Source organism: Eublepharis macularius, chromosome 8 (genome assembly GCF_028583425.1).
Source record: "Eublepharis macularius isolate TG4126 chromosome 8, MPM_Emac_v1.0, whole genome shotgun sequence".
In the NCBI taxonomy this organism is placed as follows: domain Eukaryota; kingdom Metazoa; phylum Chordata; class Lepidosauria; order Squamata; family Eublepharidae; genus Eublepharis; species Eublepharis macularius.
The window spans coordinates 1,558,066-1,572,492 of record NC_072797.1 but is presented as its reverse complement, the minus strand read 5'-3'; the positions used below and the strand labels follow the sequence as shown (position 1 = coordinate 1,572,492).

General features: G+C 52.2%; 1 protein-coding gene across 1 annotated transcript; it reads right to left on the bottom strand.

Moving 5' to 3' along the window:
• Positions 1–1,299: 1,299 nt before the first annotated feature.
• On the bottom strand, positions 1,300–8,062 carry LOC129334916 (C-C motif chemokine 19-like). Its single transcript, XM_054987294.1, has 4 exons — positions 7,879–8,062; positions 5,827–5,950; positions 2,722–2,815; positions 1,300–1,732 (listed from the first exon to the last, which is right to left on the bottom strand). Exons 1-4 carry the CDS (start codon positions 7,937–7,939, stop codon positions 1,709–1,711), a joined length of 303 nt encoding a protein of 100 aa, XP_054843269.1. The 5' UTR covers positions 7,940–8,062; the 3' UTR covers positions 1,300–1,708.
• Positions 8,063–14,427: the final 6,365 nt, after the last annotated feature.

Here is a 14,427-nt window from a genome sequence, read left to right as displayed (position 1 = left end):
GGCCCTTTGAGTAACAAACCCACTTGGGCTCCATGTTGATGTGGCAGTGAATTCTCTGAGGAGTTAGCTGTGTTAGTCTGTAGTAGCAAAAATAGAAAAGAGTCCGGTAGCACCTTTAAGACTAACCGACTTTACTGTAGCATAAGCTTTCGAGAATCAAGGCTCTCTTCTTCAGACGCATCTGAAGAAGAGAACTGTGGTTCTCGAAAGCTTATGCTACAGTAAACTTGGTTAGTCTTAAAGGTGCTACTGGACTCTTTTCTGTTGGTGAATTCTCTGTGCCGTTCAGGAGGGAGCGGTCTTTGGCCCTGCCGGGCACCCATCTTTCCCCCTCCTCCCTCCCCCCCCCTCCCTCCCCCAGATTCATGCAAGTTCTCACAGGATGTGTTTGCACAAGGCACCCCGTTGCCCCAAAGAAGGCTTTCACTTGGTTGCAGTGGTAACCCCCCCCCCCACACACACACACAGTTTGCTTGGGTGCAATGGGCCTCGGCTGGTGATATTCACCTCTTGGCTTTGGCCAGCTGACCCACAAAAGAGTAGTAAATGCCACCCGACTGTGTGTGTGTACCTGAAAGTCAGGTAGACTTCCATTCGGCTGGCTCAGATTATATTCTCCAGATGTAAACGGCTTGGCTCTGATCCATAAAAACTGGTATCCCTAGATAGCACCCCCAGAGCAGCTGAGCCTGGGCAGGGTTGTTGAAGAAGAGCCCTGAAACAGGGGCAGAGTCCTGCTTTGCATGCGCAAGGTGCCAAGAGCCAATCCAGAGCAAGGACATCTGGCAGCCGGTCCTGGGCAAGTCCTTTCCGCGCTACACAGAGCCGTGAGGAAGGAGGCGGCTGCCTTCTAGGCACCAACTCGGCTTCTTTTTTCTTCTCAGGACTTGCAGCCTCTTTCCCCACATGCTCCCCAGCCAAGAAGTTTTCACAACAGGAAATGTAGATTCTTCCTGGAAAACGTAGTTCACATATCAAGAAACCAGGAGGAAATTACTAATGGGGGATTTTCCTCTTCTGTAACCCCCCCCCCCCCTTTCTTGGGTCACTAGAAAGATAAATGATGCTCTGTGTTTGCATTTTCTGGGACACACCCCCTGCCAGGGAATCTGCCTGTCACTGCCGAGAGCCAGTGCAGAGAGCATGCCAAGCTTGCTAAAGGGCCCAGGGTCAGCCCAGATACCCTCATTAAAAGGGCGAGAGTGGCAGAAGGTGAAAAGGACCCTTCCAGAACGGTCATAGATGCAGAGGAGCTGGCCGTGTTAGTCTGTGGTAGCAAAATCAAAAAGAGTCCAGTAGCACCTTTAAGACTAACCAATTTTATTGTAGCATAAGCTTTCGAGAACCACAGCTCTCTTCGTCAGATGCCTGATACGGGATTCCAGAACAGTGGCCAACAGTACCTGAGCCCAGCTGGGAGGGATTTCCTGTGGTTTGGAACCGTTTTAGCAGATCAAATGCCAGAGAGCTTTTATTTCTGTAATTTATTCAGGAAATTTATATCACAACATTCTTCTAAGATACACCACTCAGGGTGGCTTTTACCTCAGCCAACAAGAGGTACATCTGCAACTAATGGCAGACAGCGCAGCACAGGAAAGAGTTTCAAGCAGCAGCGGCCAAAGTCGTGTTTTCCCAAGAGGGCAAACTGGCCAGTGAATCCAGTCGTTGTCCTGAACAGATATCTGAGGTGTCTCCTCCAGGCACTTTAGGAAGAAGTCAAAGACGGACTCTAAAAAATCAACAAAGGCAATGCGTTAGTGTCGCAAATGAAAGCAGGCTACTGACCCAATTGGATGCTGTCCTACCAAAGATTCGGGGTCCTGAATGAATGAGGTTAGCTGGGGAAGTGATGATTTCTCCAGGATCCCCCCTCCCAAAAGCTGGAGGGGCCAGGAGAGAAGCCAACCCCTCTTGTGTACAGGGAGGGAGGTGGGGAAGGCTCCTGCCACGGCAACCTGCAGGGCCAATTGAATGCCTGGCAGTGAAAGCATGGCGCTGGGTGGCCCGAGGCAGGGGCCGGATGGGTGGGGAGGCAAATTCCTGCTTGGGACCTAGGGTTGCCAACCTCCGGGTAGAGCCTGGAGACCTCCCAGAATTATGACTGATTCCCGGGCTTCAGAGATCAATTGCCCCAGAGGAAATGGCTGCTTTGCCAGATGGACTCCACCGCAACCAATCCCTGTTGAGGTCCCTTCTCTCCCCAACCCCCTCCTTCTTCAGACTCCACCCCCAAAGCTCCAGGCACTTCCCCATCCAGAGATGGCTGCAGGCACAAAGGCTGGTGAAAGGACAGTTGTCTCCATTCAACCTCTTGGCATATTAGGCCCCTTCAGGTGGGCCTGAAGAACACGGCAAGAGGCAGGAGAGTCGGTTGCAAGCCCAGCTGAAGGAACGGAGGCAGCCTGGGCAGCCATCAGCACTCAAGTGTCATGCCATGGAATCTGCCCTTCCAAGCCAATCTCTGTGCTCCGGAGATCAGCTGTGATTCCAGGGGAACTGCAGGCCCCACCTGGAGGTTGGCAACCCTAGGGTGGGCTCTCCTGAGAGGTCTCAGAGCCCACCCTGTTCTGCCCCCCTCCAGAGTCCTGCCTTTGGGCTTCATAGAGGGTGGAAGAACAGGACCCACTGCAGCCACGCCTGCACACCCTGGCCAGTGCCCAACAGCCCCAAGGAAGGGGCCCAAACACTCAGACGGGAGCGTTTGCCCCCCTCGCTCACCTTGGGGTGGTGGTGATCCAGCCGCCGTTTCAGCTGCTTCACCCACAGAGCATGGGGGGGCGCGCAGAGTTGCTTCCCTTTTATGGTGATGAACCTGGAAAAAGCAGGAACGGAACGGCTGGTCAGGAGCCCGGTGCCGCCTCGGCCCCCCGGAAGCCCCCCTCTCTCACCCACATGCCCGTCTCAGACCTTCCCTGGGCACCGCTGGAGGCTGCTAGCGAAACGCCCTCCCCACCCTCATCGGGCATAAGTTTTTACTCCTTTCAAGGGGCAGTTGAACACAACACACAGTGTAGGGTTACGTTTCATTTGTGTGTTTTTAAGTCACTTTTAAAAAGAATTATTACGTTAGAGCACAAACATACAGACAAACAGGCAAAATCACATCCAAAAGCCACTGTACGCTGCCGAAGGCATCTTGGCCTGGGATACGAAGACATGATGTGCAGGCAGTCCACGAAGCTGAAGCCTGGTCTGCCCGAGGTCTTGCCACTGGGCCCCAAGGGAGGAGGCAGGGAGTGTCCGTCCGTCACCACCTGGCCTCCTCCCTCTTTGCTCCGCCTAGGACTCTCCTTTCCTGTCATGCTGAGAGAAAGGGACTCTGGACTGGAGAATTTATGCCCAGCCAACACTGGCTTGTGCAGGTCCAGTTCAAGCTATTTTGTGCCCCCAAGCAAGGCACACGCCGAGGGTTACCTAACTCTTCTTGACCCTTGCCATCACCGCCTAGATCCCAGTCTGGACTCACATTAAGTATCAGGCGGGGCCCAAGAGAAAGGCACTGCCCACCCCCTGCCAAGCCGCAGAGGGCTGGAGACCAACCGAGCCCCTCAGGTCCCTCGGTGGGCCCCTCAGTGTGCTGCCCCCAACGGTCCTTTGGGCAGTTGGGCTGGAGTACCAGCCCTGGACTGATGGGACTGGCATGCGAATGTTTTAAATAGATAATATAAAACCAATATTTGACCCCTTAAACAAGCCTGCCGTCTCTTCCACCTGTGGCAAGCCCAGACGAGCCCTCGGGCGAGACAGCTGCGTCATGCTCCAAGGGAAGCGTGGAGGGTCCCGGCTATTTGCACTGCTAAGAGTCTTCTGCACAAAAGAAACCCCCCCCCCACTCCTGGGGGGCCTCTTCAAATCACAGCAGCAGGAAGAGCTGCTCAGATCGCCCAGAGGAGAAACTGGAGCTCACCCCCAGCCTCACGCCCTGAAATGGGAAGAGGCTGCCTGGTGATTGCTGGGGGGGGGGCGGGGGGGCCGCAAGTGACGCATCAGCCCACAAGGGAAGGAGAGGCTGCCGAGATGGAGATCAGAGGCACACATTTCGGAGCGAAATCAGAAAGAGTCCAGTAGCACCTTTAAGACTAACCAATTTTATTGTAGCATAAGCTTCCGAGAATCAAGTTCTCTTCGTCAGATGCATGATCCGAACTGGTCAAATACAGAAGAGGAGGGGAGAGAGGGGAGAAAGAAGGGGACATATATCACAAGGAGACAGAATGCAATTAGCGTGGAGGCAGTCAAAACATTCCTTTGCTTGGAAATGTAAACATCTCCTTTTGGTGTGCAGTCAGTCTGCCGTATTCATTTGTAAGTATCCAATTCCTATGTAGTATAAGCCTTCGATGACCACAGCTCTCCCTGCCAGCTGCATCTGACAAAGAGAACTGTGGTCCCCGAAAGCCCACACCAGGCGTCACTGGGCTCCCCCAGACCACGCCTCTGTAAAGGGAATCTGTTACCTGTGATAATGTGATAACCATTCATAGTCTCTATTCAGTCCCAGCTTGGCAGAGTCAAATTTGCATATGAATTCCAATTCAGCAGCCTCCCGTTGGATTTTGTTTTTGAAGGGTTTCTGTTGAACCACAGCGACCTTTAAGTCTTTGGTGGAATGTCCTGGTAGATTGAAGTGTTCTCCCACTGGTCTCCAAAAACCTTTCACTGCTACAAACTAATACGGCAAACTGACTGCACACCAAAAGGAGATGTTTACATTTCCAAGCAAAGGAATGTTTTGACTGCCTCCACGCTAATTGCATTCTGTCTCCTTGTGATATATGTCCCCTTCTTTCTCCCCTCTCTCCCCTCCTCTTCTGTATTTGACCAGTTCGGATCATGCATCTGACGAAGAGAACTTGATTCTCGAAAGCTTATGCTACAATAAAATTGGTTAGTCTTAAAGGTGCTACTGGACTCTTTTGATTTTGCTACTACAGACTAACACGGCTAACTCCTCTGGATTTTGTAGCGAGGATTTGAGTCCAGTGGCACCGTGGAGAACAACAAGATTTTCAGAAAGTTTCAGCTCGTGAGAGCCAGAGCTCCCTTCCTCAGACGCCTGAAGAGGGAGGGGCTCCGGCTCTCGACGACGCACATTCGGAAAACCTTCTCGATGTCTACGGTGCCACTGGCCTCAAATCTGGCTGTCCTACTGCAGGCCGACACGGCCAGTCACCTAAAACTATTTCATAGCGAGGGGATAAGATCTGCTCCTTCGCCAAGTGAAGGATGCAGCTCAGGCCCTCGGCCTCACCTCCTCTGCCGGGCTGCAGTTACGCGGGGGCCGTGTTTTCCCCGTGCAGCACTCAGCTCCAGGCAGGGGGTCTCTGAGCTGCTGGGAGGCTGGTCCGTGGCACCCCTAGAGCCCGGAGCGACTGCTGCTGCGTTCCTCCACCAGCTCGATCATCGCCAGCATCTCATTCCCTCTCTCCACACCCCTGCCTTGCCACAGCAATCCCATGGAAAGCGGGCTTTGCTTTCACCCCTTCTCTGTCCCCCCCCCTTCAGCTTGCAGTACCCCCTCATTTCCCTGGAGCAGGGCATAGCAGTTTCTGTGCGTTTGCCACTGTCTCAGAGCTAAGCTACAAGTGACGCCTGACACAGGTTGGACACTTGTCAGCTTCCCTCAAGTTTTGATGGGAAATGTAGGCATCCTGGTCTTGCAGCTGTAATGGAGAGCCAAGCTGCAAGACCAGGACGCCGACATTTCCCTTCAAAACTTGAGGGAAGCTGACAAGTGTCCGACCTGTGTCAGGCGTCACTTGTAGCTTGGCTCTCAGCTGAGGAAGCCACCACCAATCCCGTGCCCCGTTCGTCATGACTCACACCACAGCCCGGACTGGGCAGCCCTCCTGGATCTGCTGCTCTCGGTAACCGCGGACCAGTCTGGACGGGATGCGCTGGGAGCTGGTGCTCAGGCAGCAGTCCATGACCTGGTAATAGCCGGTCACTGCAAAAAAGGGGGGGGATGGTATTGAGGGGAGGAAGGAAGGAAGCGGGCTCCCCCCACCCCCGACCTAGCTTCCCCCTCTGCCACTCTGCTTGGCAATGTGGGTAACAGAGGAGAAGAGCGACTTTCTGTCGCGCAGGCTCAGTTTGTCTGGCCAAAGCAGCCAGAGCTGGCAAAGACCTTGCTCAGCAACTGGTTCCTTTGCCTGCACCTGACGAAGAGAGCTGTGGTTCTCAAAAGCATGCATGCATGCATTTGACGAAGAGAGCTGTAGTTCTCAAAAGCTTATGCTGCAATAGAGTTGGTTCATTTTAAAGGTGCTGCTGGACTCTTTACTATTTTGCAGCTACAGCCTAACATGGCTAACTCCTCTGGATCTAGGGAGATCTTGGGCGATGACAGCTCTTGCGGGGGCTGGGGGGGGCGCGGTGGTCGCAGGCTATGTGCAGAGAAGGGACGAGTCAAGGAGCCTGCGTGGCTCTGGCCGGCCTGGTCCAGAGAGACCCTTCCGGAAGGGGATTGACCACACGGTCCCTGGCTGTGGCTGTCACCCGTTGTCATGAAAGCAGACGCCACGCTACAGCGGAAGGGGTGACCCAGATGTGGCACAAGTGGGGGCCGGCCTTGGCTACAGGGCAGGAACACCCTCCAGATCTTGGCGAGGAGGAGGAGGAGTGGGCAATGCCCCAGGGGGCTGCCCCAGGGCGTGAGGCGGCTGGAGGAGGAGAACGAGCCCCTGGAGCTGAAGGGCTGTCCTGAGCAAGTAAGCGCGTCTCTCCGTCATGCACAGAGTTGTGCAATGGAGCAAGGAGGGGCAGGATAAAGATCAGCACCTGGGCATGAACCTGTGCCAGCCTGCAAACCCTCTCTTGGGGCTCCCCATTCCAGACTGGTCCCGCTGCCTGCCTCTCTTCACTTTTTGTCTGGTCTGCCTCAGACTAACCCAAGTGTTCCTGGCAGGCAAGTCAGGCAAACTTCCCAAGAGCTGAACTTACTGAACAGAAGCAAATGATCGTGTTATAACAAAGCTCCACAAAAAAGCCAGTCAGTGAACCTTGTCCAATAGCACCTTAAAGACCAATCTTGGAAATCTAGTTCATCTTTAAGGTGCTGTTGTACCCGGATCCTGCTCTTTGATGACAGACCAACACAGCTACCCGTCTGAAACTATCTTGCTGAACCTTGTGTGTGTCAGATAAAGCCTTGCAAGACCTCAGCTCCTCTGCAAGATAGCAAAGATGAACTTTGATCACCTAGAGAGACTCTCGGGTTTGAGGGACTGATAGGACACCTGGCAATACATAAGCTCCTCTGCCACTCAAAAGATCTCTAGATCAAAATCTGCACACTGAAAAGAACAATAAAGGCTTAAACTACCATTCATCCAGACTTCAAAGCCATACTGAGTATCGATGTGTTAATTGCCTTTGCCTGCATTTAAGAGTTGGATTTGAATAATAACTAAATTCTGAAGGGATGTCTCTTCTTCTTGTTCAGTTTTTACTGAAATCCGGGGAGGGGGGTAGCAATGGGGACTTCTGCACCAGAACACCAATCTCCTTCTTTTGCATTATCAAAAAGGCAGATCTTAGTAAATAAGAGACAGTGTTTAACAGGGGGGAGGCTTAACCACTAGGAAATACTTCCCCAATACATACAGTCGACCCCAAGCTTTAGAAAGAAAAAGACTGGGTGGGGGGCTGACCAAGAATATCCAGATTAGGGGAGTGCAGTCGCGCGCTCTGTCCCAAGTCTCTGGGGCAGGGCTGCTCCTTCTGTGGGGTGAGGCAGGCCAGCCCTTCCTCCCAGCTGCAGCCCTGGGTTCGGTGGTCCAGCCGGGAAGCCGGGAAGGTTGCCTGCTGAGGGGCAGGGCTGCCTGGCAGAGGGGCCAGCCCCAGTTCCGGGGCAGAGGGGGCATCGCGTCTTACCCTGCAGGATGCTCCAGCTGGAGAGAGCCACCAGGCAGAGCAGCAATCCGGGGCGTGCCATGCTGGATGCCAATGGGTCAAAATCCAGAGGGGCCGAGAGGTGAGAGGAAGCAGCCCGGCAGTGTCTCAGATGCTTCAGCAGGAGCCCGACAGCAGCCAGCCAGTGCCTGCCTGCTCCTTTTTATCACCCCATTCACTCGCTCTCATTTTCACTTTCTCATAGCCCGGGAAAGAGGTGAGGAAACGCCTCCTCCTCCTCCTCCTGGTCCAGGCACTGAGCCAAGGAAGGACACACGTGGCCCCAGGCAGTGGCCCAGAGCCTCCAGCCTCAGAAACTCTTCTCGGGGGTCATGTGAGAATGCTTGCGTGTTGGGCCAAGGGAAGCCGTGACCGGCGTCTCTCTAGGCGTAGTGCAGCCGAATGCTGCTGGTTAGTGGCTAGTGGTGCTCGGACGCTGAGCCTAACGCCAGGAACGCGGGTCGAGAGGGCCGCAACTTTGCAACCTGATGCGGAGTACGTCTAGACTAAGCCCACTGGTTTCATTGGCCTCACGCTGGCCTCATTCTGCCTCAGATTGCAATACAAGAGAGACTCGTGCCCTGGGTAGTCCGGCCGGCAAAAAAGGGGCAGACTGCGTCTGGGAGCTACAGGGGAACTGCGGTGGCCTGTCTTGTAAGTAGGTCTAATTCTGCTTGGCCATTTGATTCTCTCCTTACTCTCTAAAGGCAGCCCTGGAATGGGACATCTCACTCCACAGTCAAGAGCAGGAGCCCAGCACAGCCGAGCAGACATCAGAGTAAAACGGAAAAGAGTCCAGCAGCACCTTTAAGACTAAGCAACTTTACTGTAGCATAAGCTTTCGAGAACCACAGGTCTCTTCATCAGATGCCAAGAGAACTGTGATTCTCAAAAGCTGATGCTACAGTAAAGTTGCTTAGTCTTAAAGGTGCTGCTGGACTCTTTTCTATTTTGCTACTACAGACTAACACGGCTAACTCCTCTGGATCTATGATACATAAGAGTGTCATTTCTTGTCATTTAAAGACTCGTCGGGGCCTCACAGGTCTGACTGTAACCCCCCCATGCCTGCGGAGAGTTTGACCCTCTAAGAGGAGGGACTGGGCCTCAGAGACTGAGGGCCAAACTACAAGTGGCGAATGACACTTGAACGGCAAGTGGATTCCTCCCTGTTCACTTGCCCTCCACTTGCTCTCCACTCAAACCACTTGCTGTTCAAGTGTCATTCGTCACTTGTAGCTTGGCCCTGAGTGCCTGCTTCAGCGTACTGAGGGCCAGACTTCAGTCTGCCAGCATGCCCAGTTAAAGGGCACCTTCCCATTTCCCCATAACTGGTTTGGGATTCTGCAACCACAGAGAAAAACCAGCTCAGACATGCAGACAAACTGAAAATGTCATACACAAAAATAGAAAAACTCAGTGTACACAACAGTGGGAGATTCCAGGCAAAGCCACAGAAAGCTGGGCTTGCCAGCCTCCAGGTAGGGCCTGGAGATCTCCCAGAATTATAACAGATCTCCAGGCTAGAGAGATCAGTTCATCTGGAAAAGAACAGCTGCTTCGGAGGGTGGACTGTATGGCTGAGGTCCCTCCCCAAATACCTGCCCTCCTCGGGCTCTACTCTCAATCCCCAGGTATTTCCCAACCTGGAGTTGGCAACCCTAGAGAGGAGCCTGGGGGAGGCAGGGACCTTAGTGGAGTAAAATGCCAGAGTCCAGTCTCTGAAGCAGCCATTTTTTCCGGGGAAACTGGTCTCGATACACTGGAAAGAGCAAGAGTCCAGTAGCACCTGTTAGACTAACAAAATCTGTGGTAAGGTAGGAGCTTTCATGAGTCACAGCTCACTTCTTCAGCTGTGACTCATGAAGGCTCCGACCCTACCACCAATGTTGTTAGTCTAACAGGTGCTACTGGACTCTTGCTCTTTTCTGCAGCTACAGACAGACTAGCACAGCTACCCACCTTGATCTATCTCCATAGGAGAGACACCGTAATTCCAGGAGATCTCCAGGTCCCACCTGGAGCTTGGGAACCCAACGCCTTGTGCCACAAAGGAGGTGGGATATAAATATTTTAGTAAATAAGTAGGTCATAAGCCCAAGGAAGATGGACAGCCCTTGGGACAGGCTCTGCTGCTCGGAGAGGCAGCCCCCAGAGGTGCGAAGTGTTTTCTTGTGCTTTACGGAGGAGCTGTTGTCTTCCACGGCAGTGCTACTCATTATTCTTCAGTCTCTTTTAAATTATTCTAGACTTCATTCGTGCGGTTGCTACTATTTAAGATTTTATATGCTCTTTATTATATTCTCTTTGGTTGTGTGTGTTTTCTTGTTATTACCTACCTTGGACATCGTAGTGGCAAGTCAGGGGGGAAATCAAACATAAAGCCCAGTGGTTTGACCCTGGCCAACGAGGCCTGGGATTGGCACCCGAAAGGCTTTCCTGGGCTGCCAGCCATCTTCACGGGTTGGGCATTCAGCCGGGAACAAGGGATGCGCACAGAGACTGCACTGGGGCTGTTCTGCCTCTTAACGTGTTGTTTTTGTTTTCTTTATTCTAATCATTAACCCTGTTTGGATTCTTCATCCCTTCCTCTGGTTTCAGTGGGAGACACATTTCCACATGGCTGTTGGGTGCCCACCTACCCGGCAAACTCCGAGTCCCAGAACATGTCTGTGACGCGACACACCCGGGGAAAGTATGGTGTAGTGATGTAGTGATGCCCTTTGTGAACTTTTCTCCTTTTCCTAGATCTTCCAGAGGGAGAGATGCAGGGCTTTTTTTCAGCTGGAATGCCGCGGAACGGAGTTCCGGCACCTCTTGAAAACGGTCACATGGCTGGTGGCTCCGCCCCCTGATCTCCAGACAGAGGGGAGTTGAGAGTGCCCTCCATGCCGCCAAGTGGGGCAGGGGGCAATCTAAACTCCCCTCTGTCTGGAGAGCAGGGGCGGGGCCATCAGGCATGTGACCATTTTCTCCTAGGGCAACCCACTGAGTTCCACCACCTCTTCCCCCCCACCCCAAAAAAACGCCCTGGAGAGATGAGTCTAGTTTTGAACAAAAATGGACCCTGCCAGTGAAGGAAATGAAACGGCTTCTCTCCCCTGAAGTTTCTGGATTTTGTTTCTTTCGATATTTTTCTCCCAGTGCAACTGTCTTTGGAGCCTCGCTGGGAGAAAAACATTCACACAACCAGAGCGAGATATGCGACAGGCAGCATTTTTTCGGGCTTTGTTTAAAAATGGACAACAGCAACTACCATCACCCTGCTTTCCCTAGGGGTGGAGTTTGTCCCCCCCCCCCACACCGCAGTTTGGTCTAACATCCGTTGGGAGGGGAATTTGCACCAGGTGAAAGGTGCAGCCAAGCGTGTTTTTGCATGCAAGTAAAGATGTTGAGAGATCTTCGGTCCTGAATCCAAGGTTCTTTCTCATGTACAGAAATTATCTGGTTTTACCTTACCACTGACCTGTTGGGGTCAAACTTTGACAACTTGCTATTGTCTGAATGCACCACCCCTACTGGAAACAGGCCACACACAGCGCTGTGCAGGGGGACGGGGAGGAGGAAGACGAGAGAGGTTTGTGGAGACACTTCTAGGGCTGGTGGTCTAAGAGAGATGGGGGCGCTCGAGGTCCCACCTTGGGACCAGCCGTGACTCTTGTTTCACCTTTCATCGCTCCCATTCCTTCTCAAAATGCACCTTTGCACTGGAAATGCTTTTTTCACAAAGAAGCCATCAATCTTTCTTAGAAAGGAAACAAACCCACATTTCCCATGGGGGGGGGGAGGCTTTAAAGCTATCATCAAGTTCATTTGATATGTTGCAGCTGCTTTAAGAGAGAGGGATTTTTAGCCAAAGGGAAAGGAACCACAAATCAACAGTCCTGTGGGGATCTTCGCTGAGTAAAGAGCCCACCAGCCAAACACTATTTAGGGAGAGGGGGGAAAAACCCTAAGGTCTATCTGATGGGCCTCCCTGTGGCAAGTCCCTCAGTTAGCACCCTCATTATTCTTGTGGTACCCCTAGGATCTTGAAGGGGTTCCTGGAAGCACTCTCTCTCTCTCGCACACACACACGCACGCACGCACGCACATGCACACGCACACGGATGGGGGCATTGCTCCTCATTCCGAACCCGAGAATCACGCACTCTGTTCCAATAACTAATTGATAAATAGAAGCTGAATTTAGGGGACAGCGAATACTCTGTAGAGTTTTCTCCTCTGCCTCCAACTCCCTTGCTTCTGCGGCACAGTACCAAAGGGGGGAAGAGGACCACAAAACTTTAACACCTTCACAGGAAGCCTACAATAAACTTCTATATTGGAGGGGGGACTACAATTCCCATGAGTACCAATCGTTAAAGGGCAGCACATAGTTCTGGCTACACAGATAGCAGAAGCTTACTAAGCTGCGGTTACAGTACAGAGTCTGTGAGTAACAATGAGGGCCGTTTCCTGCCCCAGCTTTCTGTCTCCCAGTGGAAGTTCTTTCCCTTGAATTCCTGCTAGACATTCGCTACCCACAGATTCATTGCTAGTTTCCATTTCCTTGAATGCGCCTCCACTCAGTCCCCTGTTATTCAGTTAACAAACATTTGCACAAACAATAAATTTAAAAAATTCCCACAAACCCACAGCAATTCCCCCAAACAAAGACTCCCTCTGAGGGAGGCTGCCCTCTGGGAGTACAAGTCATGGTACTTTCCCATTAGGAGGCCGCCGTCTTCCTCCGGCTTTTTGAACACATGGAACTGCCTGGTTGACGCTCTTGGTCTCAGATTGGCTCCCCAGGGTCTCTCTCAGCCTGAGGTCCCTCACACCACCCGCTAGTCGGTCTGCCCCTGGGTCACAGCCACTGCTATCTGGAGAAAGGTTTCGGGGGGGGGCAGCCGCGTTGGTCTGCAGCAGAACAGCTGGATATGAGCCCACTGGTACCTTAGAGACCAACTAGATTTTCAGGGTGTCCGTTTTTGAGGATCAGAGCTTGGGGCATGGAAGCCAGGAGGGGCGGGCCATGCATAGAGACTGTTTCCTGGAGGAGTTTTATGGATTTCTTTAGATCACCCAGAAAACCCGATCAGCTTTCAAGGCAGCTTCATTTTGGTTGTTGTGGATTTTCCGGGCTGTATTGCCGTGGTCTTGGCATTGTAGTTCCTGACGTTTCGCCAGCAGCTGTGGCTGGCATCTTCAGAGGTGTAGCACTGAAAGGCAGGGATCTCTCAGTGTCAAACGTTGTGTCAAAAAGTTTGACACTGAGAGATCCCTTTCTTTGCTAGCCCGGAAAATCCACAACAACCATTGTTCTCCAGCCGTGAAAGCCTTCGACAGCTTTATTTTGCTCCCAGTTGAGATTTCATGAGTGTCAAGATGCTGGCAGCCTCTGCCATACCCATACCTGGGGGGGCGGGGAGGGTTGGGGCTGGAGGTTGTGATGTTATGACTGTCCGTTGCAGGTGTGTTTCCCAGAATGTGAATTCTTGACTTAGCTCTCTTGGACTATGCTTGCTCCTAGCCGCTGGGAAAGGAGCCCATTTAACCTTCAACCTTACGTCCTCTCCTGTCCAGTTAGTTCCCAGCAGAGTTAGCCAGCCTCTAGAAAGGGGGGGGGTGTTAGTCTGTCAATGATACAGGTGCTTGATATGTAGGCATGCCTCATTCCTGACAATGAACCCAGTAAGATCATGAACTGGCAACTTTTCAGTAAAGCTCTTACTAACAAACAGTGGAGTCTTTTGAAGGTTACTCGGCAGATTGTTACAATGAGTCCCAGCTGTGGATGGGTAGGAAGGGTTCTGGTGGGATGCTTTGGCCACACAAACCAAATAGCCAGCAGCAGACCTGCCTGTGCCTGGGGCATAGTGCTTGAGGAAGAGGTGTATAGGCTTGACATCTATTGACGCTATTGGATACGTTTTTATGGTTTTTAAACTGAGTTTTATACTTGTATTTATACTGTATTTATTGTTGTTATTTAATAATGTTGTTACCCGCCCTTAGCCCATTTGTGGAGATGATGGAATAGAAATGTAATAAATTAATTAAATCAGATTAAGAGTCAGGAGCCCATCGAGTCACCATGTGACTCCAGCCACACCAGTGGCCAAGGCGGCACCTGCATAAAGGAAATGGCAGGCGTCCATTTCAGACCCTTGCGAGAAGTCCAAGAACGGAGGCTTTGAAAATGGCACCCATCCTCTAGAGGCAGTGAAGCAGAACCGGAAGGGGGAGGGAGTGGGGCTTGGAAAAGAGCCAGGAGGCATGGCTAGGGCTGCCGGCCGGCTGGGGAATGCCCTTGCTTGGTGAACTGTGGCTGACTCACTTCCAGGCAAAGAAGATGAAAATCTGGTTTCTGTAGAAGGTTGCTTCACTGCAGAGAAACATCTGTTTGTGTGTGTGCGTTATGTGAGTAAAACTACTCAAGAGAGCAAGCACGCATTTACACCATGCCCATAACCATGAACATAACACGGCACATCTGGATGCCTCCCTTGGTTTCTGCTTTGGGAGTGTTTAGCATGGCCGCAAATG

Coding starts and splice junctions, on each gene's coding strand:
- LOC129334916 (XM_054987294.1), bottom strand. CDS start 7,939: ATGGCACGCCCCGGATTGCTGCTCTGCCTGGTGGCTCTCTCCAGCTGG. Junction 5,951..7,878: donor CAGCTGGAGCATCCTGCAGG/GTAAGACGCGAT, acceptor CCTTTTTTGCAG/TGACCGGCTATTACCAGGTC. Junction 1,733..2,721: donor TGGATCACCACCACCCCAAG/GTGAGCGAGGGG, acceptor TTGATTTTTTAG/AGTCCGTCTTTGACTTCTTC.